This window comes from Doryrhamphus excisus, chromosome 2, assembly GCF_030265055.1.
Source record: "Doryrhamphus excisus isolate RoL2022-K1 chromosome 2, RoL_Dexc_1.0, whole genome shotgun sequence".
Lineage (NCBI taxonomy): Eukaryota > Metazoa > Chordata > Actinopteri > Syngnathiformes > Syngnathidae > Doryrhamphus > Doryrhamphus excisus.
This window is the reverse complement of record NC_080467.1, coordinates 8,420,301-8,447,773: the sequence shown is the minus strand read 5'-3', so window position 1 is coordinate 8,447,773 and position 27,473 is coordinate 8,420,301. Positions and strand designations below refer to the sequence as shown.

The 27,473-nt window shown below is 40.9% G+C and overlaps 1 protein-coding gene across 3 annotated transcripts in view; it reads left to right on the top strand.

Moving 5' to 3' along the window:
- Nucleotides 1-27,473, top strand: part of LOC131114699 (uncharacterized) — a 234,994-nt gene that overhangs the window by 179,544 nt on the left and 27,977 nt on the right. For all 3 annotated transcript variants that reach the window (XR_009122023.1, XR_009122017.1, XM_058064339.1), the window contains 2 exons: nucleotides 16,618-16,733; nucleotides 20,005-20,093. Coding sequence is in view for 1 of the 3 variants with exons in the window: in XM_058064339.1 (XP_057920322.1) it covers nucleotides 16,618-16,733; nucleotides 20,005-20,093 (205 nt within the window). In the remaining 2 variants the exon portion in view is untranslated. The remainder of the gene's footprint in view (nucleotides 1-16,617; nucleotides 16,734-20,004; nucleotides 20,094-27,473) is intronic.

Sequence of the window (27,473 nt, the reverse complement as noted above, 5' to 3'; positions counted from 1 at the left end):
ACACACTCATATCCGTGGAGTGTGCGCCTCCTTGTCAGACAAGTGCTGGTCTGCTTTGATCTTGCAACAAGTTTTGTCTGTGCCCCCGTCTTTGATGGGCCTGAACTCAAAGATATAAACGTTTTTGTATGTACGGTGTTCCGTCATTTGTCGCCGGAGATGAGTTCCCAAAATAGCCCCTCAAAGTAGCCAACTCAATTATTGGAAATGTTTTAAGGCTGTAAAACCCGTCACTATACGCTTTTCTCAGACTGGCATTAACATCTTCTTTAATTTCTCTTTTTAACTCTCAAAGTTCAAATTAGAATTTTAATGGTTGAACACAAGCTGTTTGGTTCGGCTGTAGTGTTTTTGTATCTTTGTTAAAACATATCATACCTGCGGTTGTCTTTGTCCTTCATTTACGGTACTCCATAATGGCGCCCTACAGCCGCATAACGTCCGCCTTCCTTTCTAGTTTGCTAGCCATGACCACAACAATAGACAGCATAAAGGAGATTGATTGACAATGGTCTACAGCCAATCAGGACACGGAAGACAGTAGAGAGAGAAACCGGTGTTTGTTATCCATAACATAAATATGCGCGCCCATAGCAGAGCCCCACCGCCAAGGGCCATCTCATCCACAACGGTGACATCAGCAAACACAAACGCCATACTCCTTGTCTGCCATGTTTCCTGTACAGTGAAAGACAGGATTCATTCATGACGCCATGGAATTTGAGTATTTCCCCTCTCAAGTCAGTTATGACGACAAACTGCAGTTATGTCGAGATCCATGGTGGACAATCAGCATGCAGGGGAACTTATAGTTGTTCTGGTAGGTCTCAGATCATCTTTGAGGCAAGGATGCTGGATGTGGAGGTCTCGGACTGGTGTAGTTACACATGGTTTGCATTTGTGTGGCCGTTTGGACGAATCACCAAATTCACTGAAATGTCTTTGGAGATAAAATGAGCATTAAATTAATAGCTCTGGGGAACATTCCTGCAGTCAGTACGCTTAGTGCATGATCCCTCCATACTTTTATCTTGGTGCTGTGTGATGAAACTGCACATTTTGGAGGGGCCTTTTGTTGTAGCCAGCCTAAGGTCCACCTGTACAATAATCATGCTGTTGTGTCAGCATTGTTATATGACCCGTGAAGTGGATGGATTGTCCAGCGAAAAGAGAGGTGCTCACTAACAGATTTGTGAACAATATTTGAGAGCTACAGAGACCTTTTGTGTACATTGAACAATTTCTGGAAGCAAAAACGTAAGTGTTGCGTTTATATCTTTGTTGAGTATATATGTCCTCTCTCCCACACTTTTCCTCCCCACTCCCCATCCCTGCAGCAGCCGTCTGGATGGCTGGCTGGCTGGCTGGACAGCCTTGGGGTGTTTAGGTTCTGGAGGGATCCCAATTTCCTCTTCTAATCATGACATCATCCTCGCCTCAATAGGTTAAAGATGTGGCCAGGATATTCCCCGCTTCCTTGTTTTGCAGCCTCCCATCAAATTACACACACACACATTACACGTTGCCTGGCGCGCCAACACACTCTATTGGTGTCTGCAGGAACGGAACGCTGTGCTTTTGGTGAGGGTGATGAGCTAGGCTGGCTGGCTGGCTGGCTGGTCGCGGTGTGTGTGAATGGCGTTTCGGAAGTAATTCAATAGTCCTGTTCATCAGTAGTTGTGGAGATGGTGTCCCATGCACACTTGATTAAAGGGAAAGCTGATTAGAGGTGAGGAGTAGCTGCGACCTGCCTGGCCTGCCAATAGCTGTTAATGTCACAGACGGCCATCTTGGCTTCTCATGCACATCCCTTCAGCGAGGCACTCGGATTACAGCGGAACATTGAAAGTTGAATGCCCCAAAAAGCGGTAGAATAAATACTACAAGTGCAAAGGTGGCTATAGGCATGTTATTATTAGTGTATTAGAGTATCAGAGTATTAGAGTATTAGAGTTCTAATAATGCTATATAATAATAAGAATGTATTTAAAATAACATATCATAGCTGAAAGAAACAAACAAAAGTATTCAGAAAGTTATGCAGTAAACCTTTTTTCTATGCAGTTTCTATTTTTACCCAGTTTCTATTTTTATCAAGAAACAATACAAGCAGTTGTTTGCTAAATACAAGGATGAAGAGTATTGAACCAGTCATGATGTGCTATACATACATACTATATTGACAGTTACTATGGTACCTATTATGTCATTGTATGGTCATATCACTTCTTACTTCGGTACACGACAAAAAAAATAAGTAAATAAAATTAAATAAAAATGTATATAATAAAGGAAAAAAAATAATTATATTAGGAAAGCAGGAAGTGAACAAATGTTACAGTTATTGATTGTAAAAGTAGATGGAGGGGTAGGATTTAATAAGCTTTGCTTCTTCCTACTCCTTTTGGACATGTGGAACTGTGAACTGATTATGTGATGCATTCAATTGTAATCTGATGCATGTTCAAATTAAATTAAACCATTACCATTACCCTCCAAGTCTGAAAAGAGAGGGACTTTACAATAGACGCTAAAACAAATAAGCTTAAACATTTTAATTTGTTGTACCGTAGTTGTATTGTGATATATTAAACCATGGTTTAATATTACTCAAAGTAAAAAACGTAGAAGAAAACTAAGGTGTTCCAAATATTCTGACCTTCTATTATAAAATATTAGGAACCAAATAGGCACAATCTGCTGACATGCAGATGCCTCCACCGCCAAACTGCGTACACGTTCCATGTTCCTTTTCGACCGTTCTCCTTGCCGTTCCATTCCACCTGTTCTCCTACATGGCAAAGTCTCATGGGCTCCATTAAGATGAAGGTTCATTCAGCACCTCTCACCCAGAAACTTGAGCCTCCATTTTTTTTTAAAGTCCATCAAGGGAGGCTTTCAGGTCCCCCCAAAATGTCGCTCTTAAAAAGATTTCAATCTCTCAGGAGGCTCCATCACTCTCCTGAAGCCTTAACACTTCTGCGTTCCACCTGCTTCTCTTGAAAGTCGGGATCCTTATAATCTCCGGAATAAGGTCTGAAATCATCCTCCATTGAATATAAAAACATTTTAATATCCATCCACTGTGGGGAGGGCGTGAGAGGCAGGGAGGATTCCCTGTGTCGCTGCCAGTATGTATGAATATAGCCGTACTCAGCATGCCATGTGACTCCTGAGTACCTAGCATGCTTGTTAATTGTTTATATTTCACCAAAACAATAGAGTCAAGTATACATTTTCTTCCTACTAAAACACAAAAACATAAAAAATACAGTATGGATGGATGGACTTCCTTTGTCATTGCGAAATGTCATTGCCTGGCTCCCGTATAATAATAAATAATAATATTAATGTGGTGAATAAACAGATGACATCAAATATGAACAACAATGGTCAGCGTAAACAGTAAATTGCACAAATAATTTAAATAATTTTGAATAAATAATAGTAATTTAAAGTTTTGCGTAAAATAATAATAAAATAATAATAATAAAATATATGCCTGTGCCTATATGCCTACCACTCCCCCATCTCTATTTTTACTTGCATTAAACCCAGCCAGGCACGCAGTCATTGAAATCTATTAAAGCATCATTAGCGCTGACCTTTTCGTCTGTTACTATTGTTTCCAATTGACTTTGTTATGCAGCAGGAAATAATCAGTGCAATGCAGAGGAAGCTCAGACGTCACAAACTGGGAGGACTTTTAAAAAAAAAATGAAAAAATGGAGCCCAGCAGTGTTTGAGCATGGAAAGTCAGCGGTGTAACATTTAGTGGGCAGGCTAGCATGGAGTGTGTTTTACATTAAGAAGAGAGTGATACTGTGCTTGAACCTGGCATGTAGTAACCTTTATGGTGCTACGAGAGAAGGGGGTTGAAGTCAAACTGACACAGCCGCTTTTAATTCTCCAGACTTTTTCATCTTTGGCTCCGGCTCGCTCGGCCTCTTTTTCTCACGATTAAGATGTTGCTTTTTTTTATTTTACACCCTAACTAAATGTTACACATGTACCGGAAACTCGCAGTCACGCCGAACTTGCAAAAATACCTCACCTGACACAAGCAAAAAGACACATTACAGCGTCTGCCATTAAAGCGGCCATTGAAGTGAAACGTCAGCGTTTGTCTTTGATGACCGCTTTGCATGTATACGCGAGTGGCTTACGAGAATATCTCCCCTTTTTTTATATGCAAAGTGAGAACTGGGAATTGGATTCCTCCGAGCCTGCTGTTTCCCAGCCCGTGTGGCTGTAGACAGCTGGGCGCCCGTTACAGTTAAGATCAGAGGCCATGATAACCTGGATTCTGATTTATGGAGGAGTAAGCAGCCGCTGCAATCACCTAATGAGCTAGAGGACGCCCAGTGTTTACGTGTTTATTAGATAGCTCAATGCAGCTGGGGTGGACTAGTCCCTCCGCCCGTCTCCACCCCTGTATGCTACATATGAAAAGACAAATTATACAGTGGAAAGGTCAAACCCAAATGGCGCTGTCATTTGCAGGCACAGTAATCCAAACCAAATTTTACGACAAAATCATAGGAATAGACATAATTCCTAACATACATCATTTATGTACACTACCGCTCAAAAGTTGGAAATGTTTTTAGCCAGTCTGAGATATGGCTTTTTCTTGGCAGTCCTGCCATGAAGTCCAGCATCCTGAAGTCGCCGCTTCACTGTTGATACTGACCCTGGTGTTTGACGGGTACTATTTAGTACAGCTGCCAGGTGACGACCTGTGAGGCGTCTTGGTCTTAAACTACACACTCTCAGATATTTGTTCTCTTGCACAGTTGTGCATCGTTTTTCTGTCCTTGTTAGACCCAGTTTGTGCCGCTCTCTGACGTGAGTAGTTAACAGCATGGTAAGAGATTTTAGTTTTAGTTTAGTTTTTTAAATGGCTTTTCTAATAATCTATTAGCCTTATAAAATGATCAACCTGGATTAGCAGCCATACCAGGAGATTGATGCAGAGGACTGACAGTTGTTGATAGTAGGCCTCTATGCAAAAATGGAATCATTCTTTGAAAATCATCTGATTCATTTTAATTGTTTGTGAAATGGAAAAAAATGTTTGTGAAATGCATGAAAATGTGTTTTTCTTTGGAAAACAAAGACATTCGCAAGTGATCCCAAACTTTTGAGCGGTAGTGTAAGTTTAAGTAACAATAAGAGTAATCTTCACTTGGGTGTTTGTTGACATTTTTAGTGCACACACAAGTGTTAAAAAACACGTGTTTTATACAGCATTTTGATGATCTAGAAAAAAATCAGATACCGATATTGCATTTTTACGCTGATATCGGACAACCCTACTTTTTACACAAGTTCATGATGATTTAGAGTGCTTAACTTATTTTTACACTTGCGCGAGAATAACAGCAAACTGCTATTTATTTTGGGTGTTCCCATTATTAGAGATTTTAGTAAATGAGATTAGGACAAGGGACTACGGATTAGCATTTTTGCTAATTCTGGCATTTTAACAGAAATGGAAAATAGAAAAGTAATAAGTTATAGTTACTAGTTACTTCTTCAAAAAAGTAATTGAGTGACCGAGTTACTCCACTACAAAAGTGATTAGTTACCAGTAAAACTAACTATTGCATTACTCATCCCTGCTACACCCAGGGTGACGAAAATGGCAACGGCGTTATGCTGACAGTAGAAGTAATTAGTTAGATTAACCATGACTGAAAAAAGTAAAAACGGCATTAGTAATGTTTATTTAAACACAGTTATTCCCATCACTGGTTTTAAATGGCATAAGTCAAAGTCTTATGGACACTTCAATGTAGACTTCAACTGGAATGTTCACCAATATCCGCGAAAACAAATGCTTTTTATTCCAGGATCTTAATATAATATCAGTGATAATATTTAAAAAGAATAACATTTTTTCACAATAATATAATAGGAGCATCTACAAGACAATAGTGTGATGAATGGAGCTTCTGGTAATGTGATTATTTAGACGACATGACGTTTTACATGAGGACAGTATGCAGACAAAGCTGTCATCGCATCACGTCCACCTCCATTGCAGGACGCAGACCATCTCCCACAGCCCTCAGCAAATCAGTGGTCCTAATACAATTACCTCCCGCTCCCTTCCTGCGCATGGCCGGCTGCGAGTGTCGCCCGTCTGCCCTTCATTGTGTGCTAATTTTAGGCCCATTATTCGCCCTAACAAATGTGCCATGGGTAGAGTCACTTTCACATTAATAGTTTGCACCCAGAGGGGAAGTCGTCCCTCGCGTCGTGGATCAAAGGTCTCCTCTATTGTATCCAACTTCCTGTTTCCCTTTTAAGGCACACTGTTGCTTTATTCCCGACCTTGTATTCCTCACTCTCGACCTGGAACAAACCACTCAAGGATCTCGCAACACCGAGAAAAGACGCCCTTTGACCATCCCGGTGATGTCCGGAGGTGATTTGTGATGCGGTAGAAAATACATAAAGCTCTTGATATCATGTGTCGGCACATGGATGGAGAACAATCTGGATTGCATTGTTGGACTGTCAGTTGAGGTCTCCCGTGTGATAAAACGCCTCGTCATCGGGAATGATGGAAGGCCAAAATGGAGATTTCCGTGACAATGCTCTGTTCTAAATAATGTAACCCCCTTTGGAAAGCGAAAGAAGCGAGCTGGGCCTGTGGATTATCTTCTTGTGATCTGACCTGGCCGCAATGTGTACTTCATTTTTCACCTCCAGTGAGTAACTGCATTGGCTTGATGTAACTACGTGTCACAGGAAGCTGTACAGTGTAGGCCGGCCCATCACATGGGGATGCCTGACAGGCCATAAATAATAGGGGGAAGGTTTTACTCCCATTACGGACGAAAACTGACTCTGTCTGAAGACAAAATCAAAACAAGGTTCAAACCATTTTGCCCGTGTAATTACCAGGTTGATTCTGCACTTTGTCACCAGCACACTCAGTTTTTTTTGGGCGGTGGGGATAAGCGAGACAACTTTACTTCTGGGGTGAAAAGAACATAGGAGGTCATAATTGGGTTTGGACAGTCTTCAAAATCAATAAGATTCTTGCTTTGATGTACCAAATGATCACTGGCATTGATGAGAAGAAAGTGTCTTGAGACATCCAACTAACAAGACTACATGAGATTGGGTCCACGAGAATGAGATTAGACAAGCTTTTAGTATTATTTATGAGAAAACTACAATGAAAGGATGAGACTGGACTTTTTTTAAATATATATATAACCGAGTCACAAAACACTACAGTATCAGTTTGGAAATATTTGTCCTGTAAATTGACGCTGAACTATGTTAAAGTCATAATGTTTGACACCAAATAATACACCCTGGACTGGTGGCCAGCCAATCACAGGGCACATATAAACAAACAACCATTCACACTCACATTCATACCTATGGACAATTTGGAGTCGCCAATTAACCTAACATGTTTTTGGAATGTGGGAGGAAACCCACGCATGCACGGGGAGAACATGCAAACTCCACACAGAGATGGCCGAGGGTGGGATTGAAACTCAGGTCTCCTTGCTGTGAGGCCTGCGTGCTAACCACTCGACCACCGTGCAGGCTAATGTTATAATACATAAGCTAAAATAATGATACAATAGGAGTCAATCTAGACACCCATTAATGTGTAAATCGCTGGTAACACAAATGAGTATAGCCCTATTTTTATACTGTATAAATGCGAACCAATTAGCCATTTTCCCCAGTGTCACGTGACCCATTAGTGTTACAAAGGCTGAGGCGTGAAAGGTCAGCAGGTGTGTTAAATTTCTCTCTGGAAGTTCAACATGGCACCTCAGATGTTAGATGCTAGGCTAAAAGAAAAGAAGAAAAGGCAGACCCGCTATCACTTATTGACACTCAAAAATAGTATGGTTCTGGCTTGGAATGGAAATCACATGCACAGAACAGCTGCTATTTGTAATTTCGTGTTAAACAGACACCAGGATGTGCAAAGACTTTCCACTACACAGTCAGAGGAAGTCTCACTCTCATCCTATAATTAGGGGACCGCACAGAAGGTCAAAGGGATTGCTGATGGCGGAGGGGACCATGATTGGAGATTTGGGGGGTTGGAGGATTTAAAAAGAAATGTTTTTCTGCCGCAGCCATGGCAGTGTGTCATCATCATCATCATCATCATCATCATCTGCCCCCACTCCCACCCTTCATACACACGACGTCCCCGCCAGGCCCTCTTTGCTCATGATACTTTAAGTCAAGCATTTCCCTCCCAGCCACTGAGGCTGATGATTTCACAGGAAGTGTGTAGACGACCACAGTTAACTCACCACTAGAGGAAATATGTCTATGTATTGGAGAGGAAAGGAATGTCTTCCATCAACAATGGACGTGTGTGTGTATATGACGACGTATCGTCATGTAAACTGTTAAGGTGACGGCAACACAAACATTTCAGCGTAGGAAAGAGGAAGACAGAAACTTCACCAGCAGACAGCAGCAGATATGTTTCTTAAGTGGCACAATGCAAAATGACGCATAGCATATTGCTATGTTGTATGTTTTTAAGAGGTTGTCCAATATAAATGATGCAACTTTTAACATTTCAGGCAGCGCTGTAACAAGAAAGTCCCTTTCATACAGTATTACATGAAAACTGGACTATTTAGTGCAGGGGTCTCAAACACGCGGCCCGTGGGCCAAATGTGGCCCGCAGGACACTAGTTTGAGGCCCCCGCCTGGATGCTGTATGGTATCATGTACCCAGAAAAAAATATTACGTTTGATTAATGTTCATGTTAAAGGTTAAATAACTGTTAACTACTCTCTGTTAACTCTTTATCCGTGTGGAAGTGGTAAGTTTTGGGGGTTTTAAGTTTGGAATGTTTTATCAGAGCTTTTCTTGTAGAAAATCGGAACCAAAGCAAAGTTTATTTATGTTTTCTGTTTTTAATAAATGCGTTTTGGGTTTTTTTTTTGGAAAACCTGCTGCGCCCCAGCCTCACCCAGACCCTAGCTCCAGTGCCCCCCAGGTAAATTGAGTTTGAGACCCCTGATTTAGTGGCAACATGCGACTTACCGCACTCGTCTAAAATGATGAAACTATGCTACAGTACAGGCATTATTGTTGGATCTTTTGTACCTAATATTTTGTCCAGTGACGTCTCTTCAAGGCACGCCTTCTCCATGGAAGCACCAATGCCCCCCACCCCCCACCCCCAACATACAAGGAGCTGTTGTGGAGTGGAACAAACACAGACAAATTGACTTTATCCTCTTCTGCAAAGTTCAGGGGTCTGACAGACGGACAGACGCAGGCAGATGTGGGCGGACGTGGTGTGGGGTGGGGGGGGCATATCTCTGAGCATGTGTATGTCATGGAGTCACGGGGCACGGCAGAGCAGCTTTTCCAGGGCGAGCGGTCGTCATGGCGCTGGAGGGGCGGTGGCGGCAGAGTGGTCGTGTCGAAGAGAGTTGAGGGAGGGGGTGCAGGTCATTGTGCCTTCAGGCAGGTGGGGGTGGGCCCAGGAGTTAATTGGTAGTTTGGGCTTTGATGTTGAGCAGCCGTGACAAGTCCGTGTTGGTCAGACCCAGCGAGCCCGTGCTGCGCGGTTGCCGTGTTGCAGGGCATGGCGGCGACTGTCACAGCTTGCCATGCCACAGCGATGGAGGCGGAGAAAGGGCCAGCAGTGTGGATGAGGGCGAGAGAAACTGGAATTCAGACCTCCACCACGGCCAAACGATCATTAACACGTCCGTCCAGTCCACTTATTTGAAGAAATTCATTACTTTCGAGTGATGTTCCACTCCAGTCCTGTCGGGGGCGATAATAAAACCCACAGCAAGCATCATATTATAATGCTGTTGATCATACAGTAGATTCAAGCTATGCAGCCACATTTAGCAGATACTTATTAGTTCATGCAGCCTTGATGGAAGTGGCACAGGAGGTCGAGCCGGTCGTCCAAACGACGCAGATTGGCATTCATCGATTGAATTGGCAGCCACCTTTCTGTCAGACTACCCCAGGGCAGCAGATGTAGTTTACCACTTGATTTGGGTGCCAAAAACACTATCAAACCTGTTATTGTTATTATCAACAATGGCGACTTTGCATTGAGAGCAGAAGGTGTAGTGACCCAACAAATCCAGAAGATCTTGCTTTGTCAATGGAGGCATGCAGGCCTCACAGCTAGGAGACCTGAGTTCAATTCCACCCTCGGCCATCTCTGTGTGGAGTTTGCATGTTCTCCCCGTGCATGCATGGGTTTTCTCCGGGTACTCCGGTTTCCTCCCACATTCCAAAAACATGCTAGGTTAATTGGTGACTCCAAATTGTCCATAGGTATGAATGTGAGTGTGAATGGTTGTTTGTCTATATGTGCCCTGTGATTGGCTGGCGACCAGTCCAGGGTGTACCCCGCCTCTCGCCCGAAGACAGCTGGGATAGGCTCCAGCACCCCCGCGACCCTCGTGAGGATAAGCGGTAGAAAATGAATGAATGAATGGTGTGGTGTGTGAGTAGCACACCATACCATAGCACTTGTTGTGGTCCATGTTAATCCACTCCAGCCCACTAGGTGGCTTTGGTTCAACATGAGTGCTTCAAGGCCAGCTACAGTAGTTCGGGGACTGGGGAGGGGGGGGCTGAAGCTGGGCTGTCTCAGCAAAAGAGAGAGCGCGCGAGAGAGAGAGAGGCCCTGCTTCTAATTGTGGCCCAAGGAAAGCATTGTGAGCTGGGGTGCTGGTCAGCCGGGGCCCCAGGAAGGTTACGCTGGCCCTCTTAAACCTGTTGTTGCCCGGCACTAACATAAAAATGACACCTCGTAAATATGGACAGCTCGGGAGTTTGTGAGGCAGCACAGGGTTGGCTTACTGGAGTGAACTCTGCCCTTTGAACTTGGACTCACCTTGATCCTGCTGCCAAGTGCCTGTTAGCTTGTTAGCTTACATACTGAGGGAATGGCTGACAAACAGCTGTGGACCCACTGTTTGGACTTTGGATTGGGCGGGTCGGGTTTGGCTACCTGCCGCTTCCTCTTTTGTCGAACAGTGGCGATTGTCTATTTTGGGGTGCCTAAAGTTTTTCCACTAAATTGTTGATGCTTTTTTATTTGTAAAAAGGCTTAAAACAACAATTTCATTACAACATTTAAGGCAATACTTTACATTAGCTGTGTTATAAGTGACAAAGCATACTATTATAAGTACCTTATATTTAAAAAATATTAAAAGTTTGATAGAATATAGAATAGATAGATTCATGTCATCATATCATATCATGTTTCCACGAATAAAGTGGAAATGTTGCATGCACGCCCGGCCTAGACTCCATACATCACAACATTTCTGTGTATCATCTGTATCTAATTTCCTGCTTTCCTGCGCTCCTCGTGCTGACATTTGCAACATTTCCACCGCAGTGGGCATAATGGGCGTCCTATGATGTAAAAATATATGCGGCTGATAAGCAGTACCAGCTGTTGAATGACCTAACAATATCCATAATATGCTGATATGAGACATCGGAAGGAAGTCTTTCTACCTTTAAACATAATTCATCCTCAATTAAAAGACAATTAAACGTTATAGATTAATGGCGACTATGCACAGGGGGAGGGGGAGAGGGGTAGTGCTCCACCCGATCCAACAGATAGTGTTGTTTTGCTTTAGTTCCAATATACTATGCATTTTATATATAATACAGAGTACTGTATTGGTGGATATGGCTGCCATTTGACTTTTGCCCAGCTGACTATGGTGATAATCATTAAATATAAAGATTATTGAATGCTAATTAATGCTAGAGGGATGCTTGAAGAAAGTAGTAAGAAGTGCTAGACTACCACAGGGATGAATGCTTGTATTTACTCTTTCTATTACCGTATGTCTTTCATGTGTCCTGTGTACCGTGCGAGACTTAGGAGGTAATTTTGGTGTAATTTAGGTCAACTTCTCGCTATTTAAATGGGTGGTGTGTCAGAAAACTACCAGGTTGATGGCATTCTGTAGTAGTCTGTGTTCTTATGATGATTATTATTCTGATAATGCTAACATTATTATTATTATTATTATTGTACCTGTGTGAGCTCATTAAAACCTGCATAAAAGCCTGTTGTTTTGGCGATCAAGACTGGTGCCTGTCTCACTGAGTAACATTACTGACACCTTGTGGCCATTGTAAAATATTACATTCTCAATTTGAATGCACCTTCTGCATTAGTTTTTTAGTTAATTTAGCCATTTTGAAATAGCTTAATTTAGGCAAAAACAAAAATTAGCTTAATTCTAGATGGATCACGAGTCATGACCACGCAAAATGCACGAAAACCTTTGTATGTCTGATACCGATTCATATGTTTATTCCGCTCAAGAGGAGTCTCATTACTCTTCATCGCTTCGCCTTCTTCCTCAGCCCATTTTCTCCATCTTTGCTTCCCCAGGCACCATCGTGGTAACAATAGATGCACAATTAACATGGGCGCAGATACCGGTGAGCGAGTGTTTGATGTCGCCGTCAAGTGGCCGCCTCGCCGAGGACGGGACCACAACACCGACGTTCGGCGAAGGTTTTTATGGCTCCGTTCCTTCTCGCTTGCGAGGCCACCTCACAATATTCAAATTTCGAAACAAGCTGATGGCGGCTGCTATATGGCAGAAATAATGTTTGTGAAGCCAATGCCCTCATTATCTCCCTGAGGCCTCAAGTGGGAAGACAAAGCGTGGTATATATGGAAGGGGGTGGGGGGAATGCTTTTAGCCTCCTTTATGCTCACTTTTTGTGTGCTCCTCTTCACTCTCATGTGCCACTTCCTCTTGCAATTATTGTGAGAAGCAGCACAGACATGCTACGAATAATGACAGCATTAGCAGGAAACATTTCTTCCATATGTTGTCTTTCATTGTTCACATCAGAAGTCCATCAGAGGACCAATAATAATAATACAAGACCTTTGATGTTGCACGCATTCACACTCTAACAGGACTTTTCAATAAGAATGACTGCAAATCCTAGATTATTTACATTATTTGCATGCATATATTTCAGGGTTTGGTGGAGATATTGCTGCACTCTAGCGATAGATATTTCAAATGTGTGCCGTACACAGCAAACTCCATCTGGTGGGTCACTGCCCCCCGCTTGGCCCCGATGCAATCAGGCTGTAAAATAGAAAGGTGAATTCCAACGTAATGGATTCTTCTTGGGTTGTACGCCTCCAGTTCAGTAGAGCATTGTGCCATCTTGCTCGCTATAGTAACCAGGATGGCACTCAAGAAAACGCACACCATTTTCAACTGTAAAGGGCCAATAATAGACGTTTATTGCAAGGTTTTCAAGTAAAAACAGCAGAAAATTCTATATAATGTACATTATTTGCGGGGGGGCTGAAAATAGGCCTAATGACGCCACTGGGTATGTTCACTAACAGAGGACCAATAAGGACTAAGGCTCACATTCCATCCATCCATTTTCCATACCACTTGTCCTTGTTAGGGTCTCAGCTGACTTTAGACGAGAGGCTGGTTAGACCCTGGATGGACCGGATACTAAATACACACACCAATGGGAAATTGAGTGTCTCTAATTAGCCTAACCTGCATGTTTTGGGGGCGTAAGAGAAAGGCAGAGTACCAGGAGAATATGCAAACAGTTGCCCAGGTAGCGATATAAATGCTATCTGTGAGGTCGACATGCTAACTCGGTCACCATGTGACCCAAGTCAAGATAATCTACATAATTTGCAAGTGTATTTGTGTCTCTTGCAAGATTTTTAAAAAATCAGCTGTTTCCAGGATGTCGCAGTGGCTCTTATACGTATATACATCATTGTTCACCGTCACCAATAATAAAAAAAGATCTTTGATCACTGACTTTTAAATAATAACAGCTGCATATCCTACATTATTTACTAATACTGTGTATCATAGGGTTTTTTGGGGGTGGGGGGGGGGGTCAGCTGCTTCCAGTTGGCAGGATGTAGCAGCTCCCTGATATGATATATTTGACAATAAACTAATGGCCTATTAAGACAAACCGATGGACTACTTCCAAGTTTGTCCAAGTTAACAATGCTTGGCAGAGATCATATTCCGCACTTTTAATGTGAGGATTAAGCCATGTGACTCGCATTCAACGGGGACATCTGTCACAGTGATGTATGGAACAAAAATGCATTTTACACAAAGACGGGAAATGGTTGAACAACTGCGGTGTGTACTTTAGTCTCCTCGTCCTGATGTCTTCGTGGGGATGCAGGTGAACATTTATCAGCTTGTTAGTTAGGTGGTTCTCCCAGAAATACTTTGTTTGTACCAGGGGCGTCACTAGGTTCTGAGGACGAGGGGGGCTTAGCCCCCTGGAGATGGACAGAATATGAATGAATGACATTTAAAAAAAAAAAAAAAAACAAGAACCAGGATATAACTTTCCCACTTTTGGACAGATTTAGTAAAGATACTCAATTGTTTTAGGCCACCATTAAATGTTCCCAAGTACACACAATCTACACTGCAAAACCGCTGTTCAAGCTCTGGAACCATTCTGTCCAGTGGACAGTGATCAATGATATAATAATCATTATTATATTATTAATTAGCCTATTATTATTACTATCATCATTATTCTTCTTCTGATTACTACTACTCCTCCTTCTAGTAGTAGTAGGCTAGTATTAGTCTGCTTATTGGCTTGCTTATTAGCCTGCTTTTGCCCTATTATATAAAATTTGTAAAAAAAAAATTTTTGTAAAAAAAAAATCTATCAAAAAAATCATTATATTATTACTTAGCCTATTATTACTATCATCATTATTCTTCTTCTGATTATTACTGCTACAACTAGTAGTAGTAGTAGTAGTAGTAGTAGTAGGCTAGTATTAGCCTGCTTATTGGCTTGCTTATTAGCCTGCTTTTGCCCTATTATATACAATTTGTCAGAGATTTTTTTTGTAAAAATAAATAAATAAAAAAAATCACATTATTTAGGGGCCTAATGACACCACTGGTTTGTACTAACTAAAATGATGAGTGATCAGTGATGAGTGTTTTTGCAGCAGTTCCGTAGAGCAGAGCACTCCTGTCATCATAATGGATCTTTGTCCTCATATGGAAGCCTCAAAAAGTTGACTCAGTACGACTCTTTGCTTTGGAGAGATGCAAGCAATAAGCGCACGAGGGAACATGAGAGGGTGCAATCTTTCTTAAAATCAGATTGAAAGACCAGCCTTTGTGCTGGTATAATGGGCACTATTGGACCAAATATTGGTCAAATATTTTAGCTATTACTGCAACCACCAATGCACATATGGTTAATTGTGTGTTTCCTACCCAATATGTCCCCAAACTGGCATTGTGTCTTAATAGCGGGTCGGATATAATACGTGATATCATGAGTACATAGTGAAGTATTTGGTTCCAAGTCTTGCAGCTCCTTCCCTAATGATGTGTGTCTGGCTTTGGAGTGTGCAACAATGAGAGGAAGAACACAACACCTGTGCTAATGTGTGTACCATGTGTGCCGTAACAAGCATATAAGCACGCACACACTGAGGGAAAATGTCATCATAATGCAGCACATCGGGTGTAGTGGCGGCAGGTGCTTGTTGAACATGTCCGTCTTTGATCAGGCCCAATGCTGAGGGCCCGAGTGTGTTTTTCTTTGGGAGTCCGCCTGCGTGTCATCCGCAAACTTGTTGTTGTTTTTGTCCACCAAGCGCTGGAAATGTGAAGTGTGAGGGCTCTAATGGAGGCTCAAAGAAGTCTCGTTGAGAGCACAAATATTGTCATTCTCTGTGGCTGGGGTAGCTAAAGTACACTGGATAGATGATATTTTTATTTTTTAGTGTAACTTTTGTACTTTTGTAAGACAAAATCTTCAACATAAACCCACAAAATGGCAAGGCCAAGCTGCATGCGGCTTTTGAGGTGTTTGAGGCAAAAACTCGTGCGTGGGAGGAGTTCGGCGTGGACATGGACTACGACTTCAAAGGTTACAGTTGAAACGGGGGTCCGCTGACCTCAACCGAGGATATAGTCGGACGGCAGAAGGAATACTTTGAGGCCCTTCTCAATCCCCTTCCATATAGGAAGCATAGTCCGAACACATATGGATCCGTCACCCTGTCTGAGATATGTGGGGTAGTCGAAACACTCCCAGTGGCAACGCTCCAGAGGTGAAAGGGTTTCGCCATTAATTTTTCAAGGCTGTACACCCGTTCAGACTATGAGTTTGAGCCTCTCGACTTTTGAGGCATATTTTTGGCAAGGCTTTACTCTTTCGTGTTTCAAATCTGTTTTTTTTGTTGCACAATACTACAAAATTGTAATCATTTGGAGTATTTATCAAGGTGTTAACAGCAGAAAATAGTCAAAACAGTCAAATATTATCTACTGTAGGCATCAGCAAATGGACACATGCTCTACGTGACAAAGAGATGATGGATCACTCCGGAATATTTCAATCTCGCCACATATTCAATGAAGTGGAAGTTCATGAGGCTAGGCGGAATTAGTGACATCTTCTTATCCGTCTTCTTTTTTTTTTTATTAAAGATGATCTCCCTCTACTGTGATCAATCTCTTTAAGTGTGTCTAAGACCTTCCATTTGGCTGTCACTCTGCATTTGTGTCCTGTCTTTTAAGAGGCCTGCAAAGGCAATGGAGGTGTGCCACTCTGATGCTGAAGGATGGACCAAGTGTCACAATGGAACCGTAGCAGCTGCTGATGGCTTTTCAGAGCTGCATGCAAAAGAAGGAAGGTAAGAAAAATACATTATACCAGCCGCCCTCAATGCACAGTTTGTAGGAGATTTTTATTTAGCGCACCAAACATCACCCAAATAATGCAAACCATTCAGTTGGACTAGAAAAGGGCTCATGCATGCAGTACTGATCTCCACTAGGTGGGAGACGCAAAAGCAAAACGAAGAAGTCGGCTCACAAATATGGCACCATTGGCACCACACACATGGAAAATGGACTTAACAGAAACTGGACTACAGAATATGCAAAGCTGACAAATATGAAACGCTGACTTTAAGGAATACGACCTGCAAAGAGAGGCCGCGGTTAGCAGGATGTAGCGGCTCCCTGATATATTTGACAATAAACTAATGGCCTATCAAGGGAAACATATGGACCACTTCCAAGGTTGTGGTTAGCATGTTGGTCACACAGTCAGGAGATCGGGAAGACCTGGGTTCGAATCTCTGCTTTTTGCCATTTGTGGATAATGACTCTCACTGTGGTTTGCTACAGTCCCAAAACTTTCGAAATGGCTTTTTAACCACCACGGTATATCTATATATAGTGTATGCACACTTTAGGTATATGTACATATATGTATGTACTGTATGCATATAGTCATGGCCTGTACCAGGGGTCGGCAACCTTTACTGTGAAAAGAGCCATTTTATCCCCTTGCCCACTGAAGAAAAATAGCCTGGAGCCGTAAAACATGTATGTATGTTTAAAACAACATTGGAGGGAATTTGGGGGTATCAAAGTAGTTCAGATAAGAAAAGACGAGTTGGAGTACTCTTGCTAGTATTGGAGATAAACTTACATAAATTTATGTGTAAACTACTGTAAACTTACCGGATTTGTTTACTCTGGCGTAAACAAGTTCCCATGCCGCTGTTTTTAAATGATCTCTAATTTGTTTTTTAGATTTGTCAAATAGCTCTGAGAAAGTATTACTTATTTTCCTTCATGTTTACCATAAATAGCATCCTGTCTGCTCATCCTCATCCAATCACCGGTCAGAACTCAGTCGGGATGCATTCATGGTCTCACACAAAGTTGGATTTTTTTAAACTCATTACAAAAGACGTGCATTTTCCCCACTCGGGTGTTAAAAAAATAGGGAGCCACAACAAAGAGGCTGAAGAGCCACATGCGGCTCTGGAGCTGCAGGTTGCTGACCCCTGGCCTATACAGTGTATACAGTCATTGTGTGTGTGTCATATACCCTATGTGTATAAATACAGTATATATTCAGTACATATTTTGTACTGTAACTCAAATATTATTTTGGTATTCTGCCAGCTTACATTTCACAAAAAGCTTCTAAAATATAATTTTAAAGAGCAGCTTTCATGACATGTTACAGTACATGACATTGTCCTAACCGACTATAGTCAATGGCGTCTGGCACTCTTATGGACAAAGAACCTGTGGTGCATTTTAAGGAAGCCATTTTGAATGCACAGAGATACAGTCCATTGTTGTGCCATCCCATAATATGGGGTACCCGTGGAGCAACATGTAACAGGTCATGATCGACAACCTGAACTGCAAACGTGCAATTTGCAGTGGCCTTTTATTGTGGCCAGTTTAAGGCACACTTGTGCAATAATCATGCCGTCTAATCATTATCATTTTTGATAAGCCAATTTCTAAATATATTTGAAAGAAATGCATTTGTTAAAATGTGTACATCTTTAAGTTCAGCTAACAAAAGATGGAGCAGTGTTTATATGCTGTAGTGTCATGTGATATTCAAGCCTTTAACAACCCATTGCGGCTCTAAATGTACTTTTTACAGAGTGTAGGCTGCTGGTGAAATAGATTCCCAGCAGCAGCAGCAGACGTAGAGCTTAGTGTGGCTCTCCAATTGGGAGGGGTGTATAAATCCAAAAGTCAAAAGCCAATACTCTCCCGGCCAAATGTCTCAACCTGATGAGACGCTGGAATAATCAAATTTGGAGACGCGTTTTTTTTCTGGTGAGGGGAGCCTTGTTGTGGCCAAGTCCAAAAGTGTCGGGTGACGATGTGAGCCGTACGGACAGAACAAGGAGCGCTTTCTCCTGATGGACGGCCCCAAAACGAGGCTGTTGGAGGGGGCAACAGTTGCCGGATGATCCCTACAAGAGTGAAGGGGGGTTCGATCACAAAAGAAAGGAAAATTAGGCGCTTGCTCCAAAAAGGCAGTGCTTGTTTTTGTGGCACAGATGAGCATTGGACTGATGAATTTATCGTGGGCATTATCTGTTCGATGTGTCGTATTTACACGCTGAATGGACTGGATTTCCATATTTGGACAGCGTGGATGTGAAGAGAGTTTTAAGATATGAATCATCATGAGTGGAAGAGCCTGTTACTTGGACTTTACTGTCTGCAAGCATTTTTATCCTGCATGAAAACACAATAAAGCTGGTCACGTGGTACACTATCAGCACAGGCTGCTTTATAAAATATGATTAGAAACAGTATCATGCAAGCACAATAATACATATATTCTTAAAGTGAATATTAATTACTTTGTAAAAGTAGGATTATTCTTGAGTTCCATGTACTTTTTTATTGGATTTGAGCATTTAGTGAAAGTGTGTATTGGTTAAAAATGCAACAATCAGCGGTTTTAAAAAAAGGAATACAAAACAAATAATTTAAAAACGAATTATTCTCGTACGTGTGGCGTAAAAAGAACAATAATTATTTTATAATCACATACATGAGAGTTATAATTATATCTTTATCATTAATGCCGTTATTTTTATTGAAATGCCCGATTGTGAGCTATTGACTCTTAATGTTTTCCACTTTATTTCCACTTTATACATCCATAAACTAACAAAGGAAAATTCCTTCTATTGGAGTCAAATGTTAATCAGTAATTGTATTGTAATGTGTATTTAATTATTTTAATGTAATCTTTGTTATGGCGTGTTTAAATTATAATTCCTTATAATTAAAATTCTGGGGGAAATAAACATTTTGAACGTTTATCCTAGTCTGCTTTTGGTCTCATTTAAATCTTTTTTTAATCCTGTCTGCAAATTATCAATGCAGTAGAGGAAAGTGGTGAAAAGGGGTAAAGTTTTTCTGAAATTTTATCTTTAAAGTTTTGCTGTTTTTGACCAGAAATAAATAGAATCAAGTCATTTCCAGGCTATTAAACTGTCAGAGTCGTCAATGTTGTTGATGATCTTTGTTTTGTTTTTTTTTTTTAGTTTTTTTTATTTCCAATTTAAACGTGCTAATTGAAGCTGCTTTTGCCTGATGTATCGTGTTGTTGTTTGTTTTTAGAGCACAGACAATAAGTCAAAGATGTCCTGCAGGCCCCGAGCGCCATTCAGTGGTAGAAATAAAGCTGATCCTTCCACTCCCAAGACGAGGTAGGGATTTTATTTTCTACCACTTCAAATGATAACATTTAACTTTTACGGTTATTTACTTCATTTAAACTGCTTATTTCTTTCTTTTTCCCGAGCGCTGAAAAAATGTCAGACACTTCTTTTTTTTGTTTTTTTTAAAGCTCCCTTTGATTTGACATATTTGCACATACCATGTCAGAAAGTAAAATAAACTTACGTTTAAGTCCACTTGGATGTCAAGAATCCAAAGCCCCAAAAATCCGTTTTAGGGAGGAAAAGGCCTTAATAGCCTAATTGGGGCCGACCCAGCCAAATTGATACAATAACATCCCAAGCTTGTGTTCAAAGAGGAATCCACTTAATGACCCCCCAAGCAATTTTTACCCCAGCGCAGGAAATATTACATAGAAGACTTTGAAGACGTCATTTGTCTTTTTGGAGCACTTTTTTGTGCGCGTCGCTCCTTGAAGGGAGTTTGAAAACATGTCACCTCTCATTAGTGCTGTCCATTTTCTCCTGCCGCAAATAATCGGCTTTATTTACACTCAAATCTAATGGCTAAAAATAAAACAATCAATCCACCTCTGTGTAGTGTATATTAAAAAATATTTCCTAAGTATTTATTTATTCCAACTATTTTTTTGTTTTGTTTTTGGTTGATAGCTACTATTAAAACTACTTAGTTTTTTTATTACCAAAATTTGTTTTCTTTTTTTTAATTGTTGTAATTACAACATAAACTGTATAATATGAGACATATCTATGAAAATGTAGGCCTACTAAAAGAAAACGAATAAATAAATAAATTAGTAATGAACAAAACAATCTTTTATGTTTATGTTAGAGAGCACACATAATATTAATAATAATGAGCATACTCTACATCAATATTCCTAACAAATCATAATCATCAGAAACAAATCATAATAAAGTAACACCTCATAATAAAGTAAAAAAAACGAACAAATACATTTTATAAATCGAGATAAAAGAAGACATGTCTTTATATAACACACAATAACCTTTGAAATAAGAAATAATGCAATAATAAAGAGAACATATATTTATACTAGCAAGCTAGATATTGCATTTACATAACATGACATTAATAATAGGTCTGACATCCCTCCAAAGGCCAATGTGACAATAACAACAAATGAAGATGTGTCATATTACAGTATTGCATAAGAAGCAAGCAGCCATCCTTCTGTAGCACCACCAAAAGGTGTTTTATTCTTCTAATTAGGTTTGTTGTTGTGTTTTGCGGCTCTGAGCCGTCAGCTTACACTCTGATGGAAGGCGACAAGCCCACTGAATGAGGATCTCCAGCTCGTTGACATGAGGAAACATCTGCTGCGTCCAAATAGAGAGCGATGACTGAAATTATATGCAGACGCTGAGGCCTGCCAGCCCTTGTGGCTAATGTAATCAAAAAGGAGAGGCTCTGAACGCCCCCCCTTCTTCTAAGCCCAGAATGGGAACTTCTTAAGGCCTGTGAAGTCAGGATGTTGTCGCGTTCAACCACAACACAACATGCAATATACGGACAAAACATACACTTTCCGTCAATGACGCAGTCAGAATATGAGGAAACATGGCTGGAAGTGACACAATGAACACATTGCTAAGGTTAGCTTACCCTCCGTAGTCTCCATTTTGCTGCAGCGCTGTTTTCTGGCAACCGTCCGTCTCCTCTTAGGTAAAACGAAGGCCTCAAGCCTAGAGGAATTGAGCATATAGTGTCCGGTGCTATGCTTTCTCGCTGCCCTCAATCTCCTCTGGGATGAAACCACACCCCCAACAGGAATTGCAGTCTTGTGCTCCACAGTCTCCACTTTGCTGCAGCGCCTTTTTCATAAAACTAGTCTCTAGCAAGTCTCGTCTCTGTGTTTTATTGCTACCCTCAGTCTCTTTTTGGATAAAAGTGTGGTGTAGCTGCAGCCCTGTGTCCCAATACTTTTGCATATACAGTATATGTGTGCATGCTTGTTCGTCTCCTCATTTTCGGCCATTCAATCCGACCCCCTGCGTCTGTCCCCTGCATGGTCCCCATTGCGCCGGTCCACTTGAGTGAAAATGGAATCTTTAAAGGGGGTGGGGGCACATTTCACCTGGTCGGTTTTTACCCTACAACAGCAGCCCGATGCTTTTATGATTAGGGCCACTAAATTAGAACCAGAGGGAGCAAGGAGGGAGCAGGAGGAGGTCGGGGGACTCGCTTCTCCTGCCAAGCGACCTCAGCAAGCATCACAGGAGCCATTGAAGCGGTATTTTTTGGATGTGTGGGGGGGGGGGGGGGGGGTGAGAGATGAATGTTGTCATTGTTATTGTAAGGATAATCGCCACATAGAGGGCCGGCCCCACTCGGGAGCACCCTGTCGCTCCATAGGTGTCACTAGTTATGCTCATCAAGGCGTCCGCCATGAGAGGTCTCCACGGCAAACGTGTGCAGTTGCATGGAGATGTGACACTCATGTGGAAACAGAGAAAAATGTTGTCAGGTTCGGTCAAGGTCCTGCGTGGGAGGACCCAGTAGGCACACTCTGTCATGGCTGCAGGCCTCTGGGATTGGGGTGAAGCTTTGGAGACCACAGTGACTCCTTTTCTTTTGTCCTTTTTTTAGACAGGTGACCATGGCACAAATATACTTTGCTAATCGAGTGAATTATCTGATTTATGGATTATGAACTGGAATATTTTGGTAATGGTAATGGTTTAATTTCATTTGAACATGTATCAGATTACAATTGAATGCATCACATAATCAGTTCACAGTTCCACATGTCCAAAAGGAGTAGGAAGAAGCAAAACTTATTAAATCCTATCCCTCCATCTGGTACTTTTACAATCAGTAACTGTTTTGTTCACTTCCTGCTTTCCTAATATGTTGGTTTTTATTTTAAATTTTGTATTTTTTTGTCACTTACCGAAGTACGAGGTGATATGACATAATGGGTACTATAGTAACTGTCAATATAGTGATATGTATAGCACATCATTACTGGTTTATATTTTATTTATTGTATATATGCCTCATCCTTTATAAAGATAATAATGGTCAATTATCAGAGATAAAATGTTTATTCTGGTTATAGTTGTGAATGTCAGGGTCCAAATATCAGGAAGATCTATTGCCAAATTGGACACCACCACAAAATAATCACACAATAATCATAAACATACAGTGCCAAATGAATGAAGAGCATAATTCCTGATGTATATCATTCGGTACGTATGACAATCCATTTGGTTCTAAATGTATTTGATTGTAAGCAAAGGCTGAAGTGCTATTTGAAAAGGTCAGGACAGTATGAAGTAGATTTGCGGTGGAACTTCCTCATTAGCGCCACTGAAGCGGGCATCTGTTGAGTCACACTGACTCCTGGTGGTCATAGTGAGTATTGCATAAGCATACTGTGGCCAAGCACAATAAGCACAATACAACTATTGCCATTACTACTGGTATTATTATAGCTGTTACCTTTTACTATTAATACCTAGTATTACTACCACTACTGTTAACTATACTCCTATAACTAGTGTGTAAATACTATTTCTCCTACAACTTCAGTGACTGCTATTTTTACTCTATAAGTGCTATGACTATTACTGCAAGTGTTGTTATTACAGTGTATATATAACACTTTCACTTTGTTTGTACTGTATTAAATCAATGTTTTGTAGTTAAAATGGAGCAAGCATACCAAAATACAATATACAATATTATTCTAAAAATGCATGAAAAAGTAAACGCTTGAACTGTAGTGCTGTTGATGATTTTCTGCAATAATTATCAGTAACCACAGTGGTTGCTGATGAACAAAAGGCTAGGAAAAAACACTGTGGTTGCTAGGCGACACACAGGAGTGTATAATCACCCTGTGTGTGTGGGTGTGTGTTGTTTGACAGCTGCATCCAGCATGTCTCATCATGATAATCAGGTCAAGACAGTCATTAATGGCGTAATGAAACAATGAGCATGGAGAGGCGGTGTTTTACATGTCAGAGGCGTTGATAGGCTTCATCTCCATTGCCAAGTGGGCCTCCTTTTCACTCTGCGATGGCTCGTCGCTTCTCAAAAAAACATTTGGAGTGTGTATTATATGAAAAAGGAAAGCAGAGGAACATGTTGGTTGGATAAGTGTTTTGTTGTTTTTGGAATCATTACACGCAAAGCTAACCTCATAAGCCGGAGGTTTGCTTTCACGCATGAATATGCAACCTTTCACTGCTTTCATATGGCCGGGATGTTTTCAAAACGCAACCGCACACACAAGTAGAAAACCGGTTATTGTGACGGATCCAATATTAATACAATGGCTGCATCAAAACAGGCTTTTATGGGCATTATATTGTGTTATGTTTTGATTGACACATTGACGGAGATGTGTATTTTTATGGCTGGTTGTAGTCTAAGGGAAACTTACTCGGACTCAAGGAATTGTTTATAGAAGGATTATTTGTAATAGTCTACTACAACTCCTTTAACTATTACTCATATTACTCCTGTAGCTACAGAAACTACAGTATTACTTTTACTTTTTGTGTTATTATTATGATGGCGGCAAATTCTACCTACTACTACAACAATTTGTAACACTGCGGCACTGCAATTGCTCTAGGACTATTGCATACTGTATTGCTACTGCTGTATTGCTATAACTATTGTATTGCAATCCCTATGGTACTGCAATTACTCCTGGTGTTACCATTACGACCAGTACTACTATTGCTGACTGTTATTACTACAATTATTATGGCTCCTGCTGCAACTACTAATGCTACTACCACTACTACTATTATCAACTACATCTGTGTAATTGCTACTACTATTACTACCACTACTCTTACTGCTAGTATTACTATGACTGCAAATATTGCTGGCTATGATACCACCTACTTTTACTATTACTCCTACTACAACTCTTACTACTGCATATGGATACTACTATTATTGCTGCCAATTGTACTTTTACGAATACTACAATTTGTACTCTTATTGCTGACAGTTCCTATGATAATTATGATTGCAGTGTTCCCTGGCTACATCACAGTTTTTTTTTAAGTATAATTTTGTGTATTTTTTTTAAAATGAATGAACGTGCATTGTGTTCTGCACCCCTGTGGTGTATTACTGTGATCTAGCGGGGCTGTGTTGTATCAATTCTGACTACAGCTACCAGTAGAGGACGTTGTATACTCATATTGAAAGACAAGTGCACCTCCACCCACTCTCAGTATGTGTTGAGAACCTGTATTAGCATATTAGGAACCCACACTAGATAGTAGCCAAAACATAGAGCCACTATAGTCCTATAGCGAGAACCTGTTCATTGTGTTTTTTGTCTGCCTACTGTTAGTATTACTCCTACTACTGCAGTAGGCTGTTATCATTATTCCTACTGCTACAACTGTTACTACTCTAGTAAGATTGTTACTGTTTTTATTGGCAATATTACTACTACGATGGCTGTTACTACTACTACAGTAATAGTACTGTGATTATTGTCAGTAGTAAGAAATAAGAAAGTTTGAAATCATCGCTATTGTCTTTGTAAAGGCAGAACCTCATCAAAATGATCATGTTATTTCATAATTAAGAGCTGACAAAATAACAAATTTTCTAATGTTATTTCAGGTGTTTGTGTGGCAGACTTGCGTGATTTCTATGTCTCCTAAAAGGAATGCTAATGTGACTAGCGTAGACAACAACAGCTCTTGCAACCGCAGATCATGCATCCTTGGAGCATTGGCATTGTTTTCTTATGGGTGGTGTCTTGCTTTGCGTACAGGTGATGACGTCACTCAGAACTTCAAGGCTTTCATCTTCCCTCCCATTACTTTGGCGACAAGTGTTCAATGAGAGTTTCCCTGGCAGGTTTGAAGGGTGTGATGCCTTGCAAGCAGACATGATTGTGTTTTATGCGTGGAAGCGGAGCATGCGTGTGCTCTGCTTTGGTCTTTTTCGAAGGCCTCTTCTTGCAAATGCCACACTCTTGGAGACTAAATCAGATGTTTCCAAGCAGGGCCTCTCGTACTGAGTCGGCAGATGTTGTGTCGCTTCAGCAGCAGAGGCTTTCAAACAAAAAGCTGCTGATGTGTTTTGGAAACACATCTGAGGAGTTGTTTGGCTTTGAAGCTAAACAATAGATGTGGAAAAATGATCTGTTCCAGAGTCAAACTATCCCCATTGTTAACATTTTATTTAATATCCAGGTGTTACATGTGACATTTAACTATATTGCATGTTGCAAACCAAAGGAAATAATCATTCCTGTCTTTTATAGAAGCAACATTACCTAATCTACATTTATTAAAGGCGTGCTTAAAGGGTTAGTATGATAGTGCAAAGTGTTTATGTATGTGGTTACCATGAAAATATACCAAACTGTTAACATTAACATATTTTATGCCATTTTGGGGTGCTTCTGGTGTATTAGAAGCAAGTGTAAAAAAACAACATACCTAACCTGATTTTTTTCAGAAATCTGCGCCCTCAAGCACGAGCATTTTCTGCAGTTGAGTGTGTGTGAGGTTTCCCCTGTTTTTTTTTTTTTCCAAAAAGTGCATTAGAGGCAAGTTGGAAAAAAAAAACACATACTTTACGTTTTTTGTCAAAATCACCTCCCTCAAAATCTGGCATTTTATGCCAAAAACGTAAAAAACCTTACCTTTTTTTCCAAAAATCGACACCTCTACAAAGTGGCATTTCATGCCATTTTGGGGTCCTTCTGGGACCCGTGATGCATGTGTGAGAGGTTTCCAGTTGATTTTGGCGCAGAAAAGTGCATTTTCAGCAAGTTGAAAAAATGAAAAAAAAACACAAGGCTAACCCCTTACCTTTTTTTCAAAAATCGACACCTCTACAAAGTGGCATTTTATGCCATTTTGGGGTCCTTCTGGGGTACCCCTGATGCGTGTGTGAGAGGTTTCCAGTTGATTTTTGTGCAGAAAAGTGCATTTTCAGTAAGTTGAAAAAATGACAAAAAAATATACATTTTTTTTTCAAAAATCGACACCTCTACAACGTGGCATTTCATGCCATTTTGAGGTCCTTCTGGGACCCCCGATGAGTGTGTGAGAGGTTTCCAGTTGATTTTGGCGCAGAAAAGTGCATTTGCAGCAAGTTGAAAAAATGACAAAAAACGTAAGGCTAACCCCTTACCTTTTTTTCAAAAATCGTCACCCGTACTAAGTGGCATTTTATGCCATTTTGGGGTCCTTCTGGGACCCCTGATGCGTGTGTGAGAGGTTTCCAGTTGACTTTGGCGCAGTAAAGTGCATTTTCAGCAAGTTGAAAAAATAAAAAAAAACCTAAGACTAACCCCTTACCTTTTTTTCAAAAATCGACACCTCGACAATGTGGCATTTTATGCCATTTTCGAGTCCTTCTAGGACCCC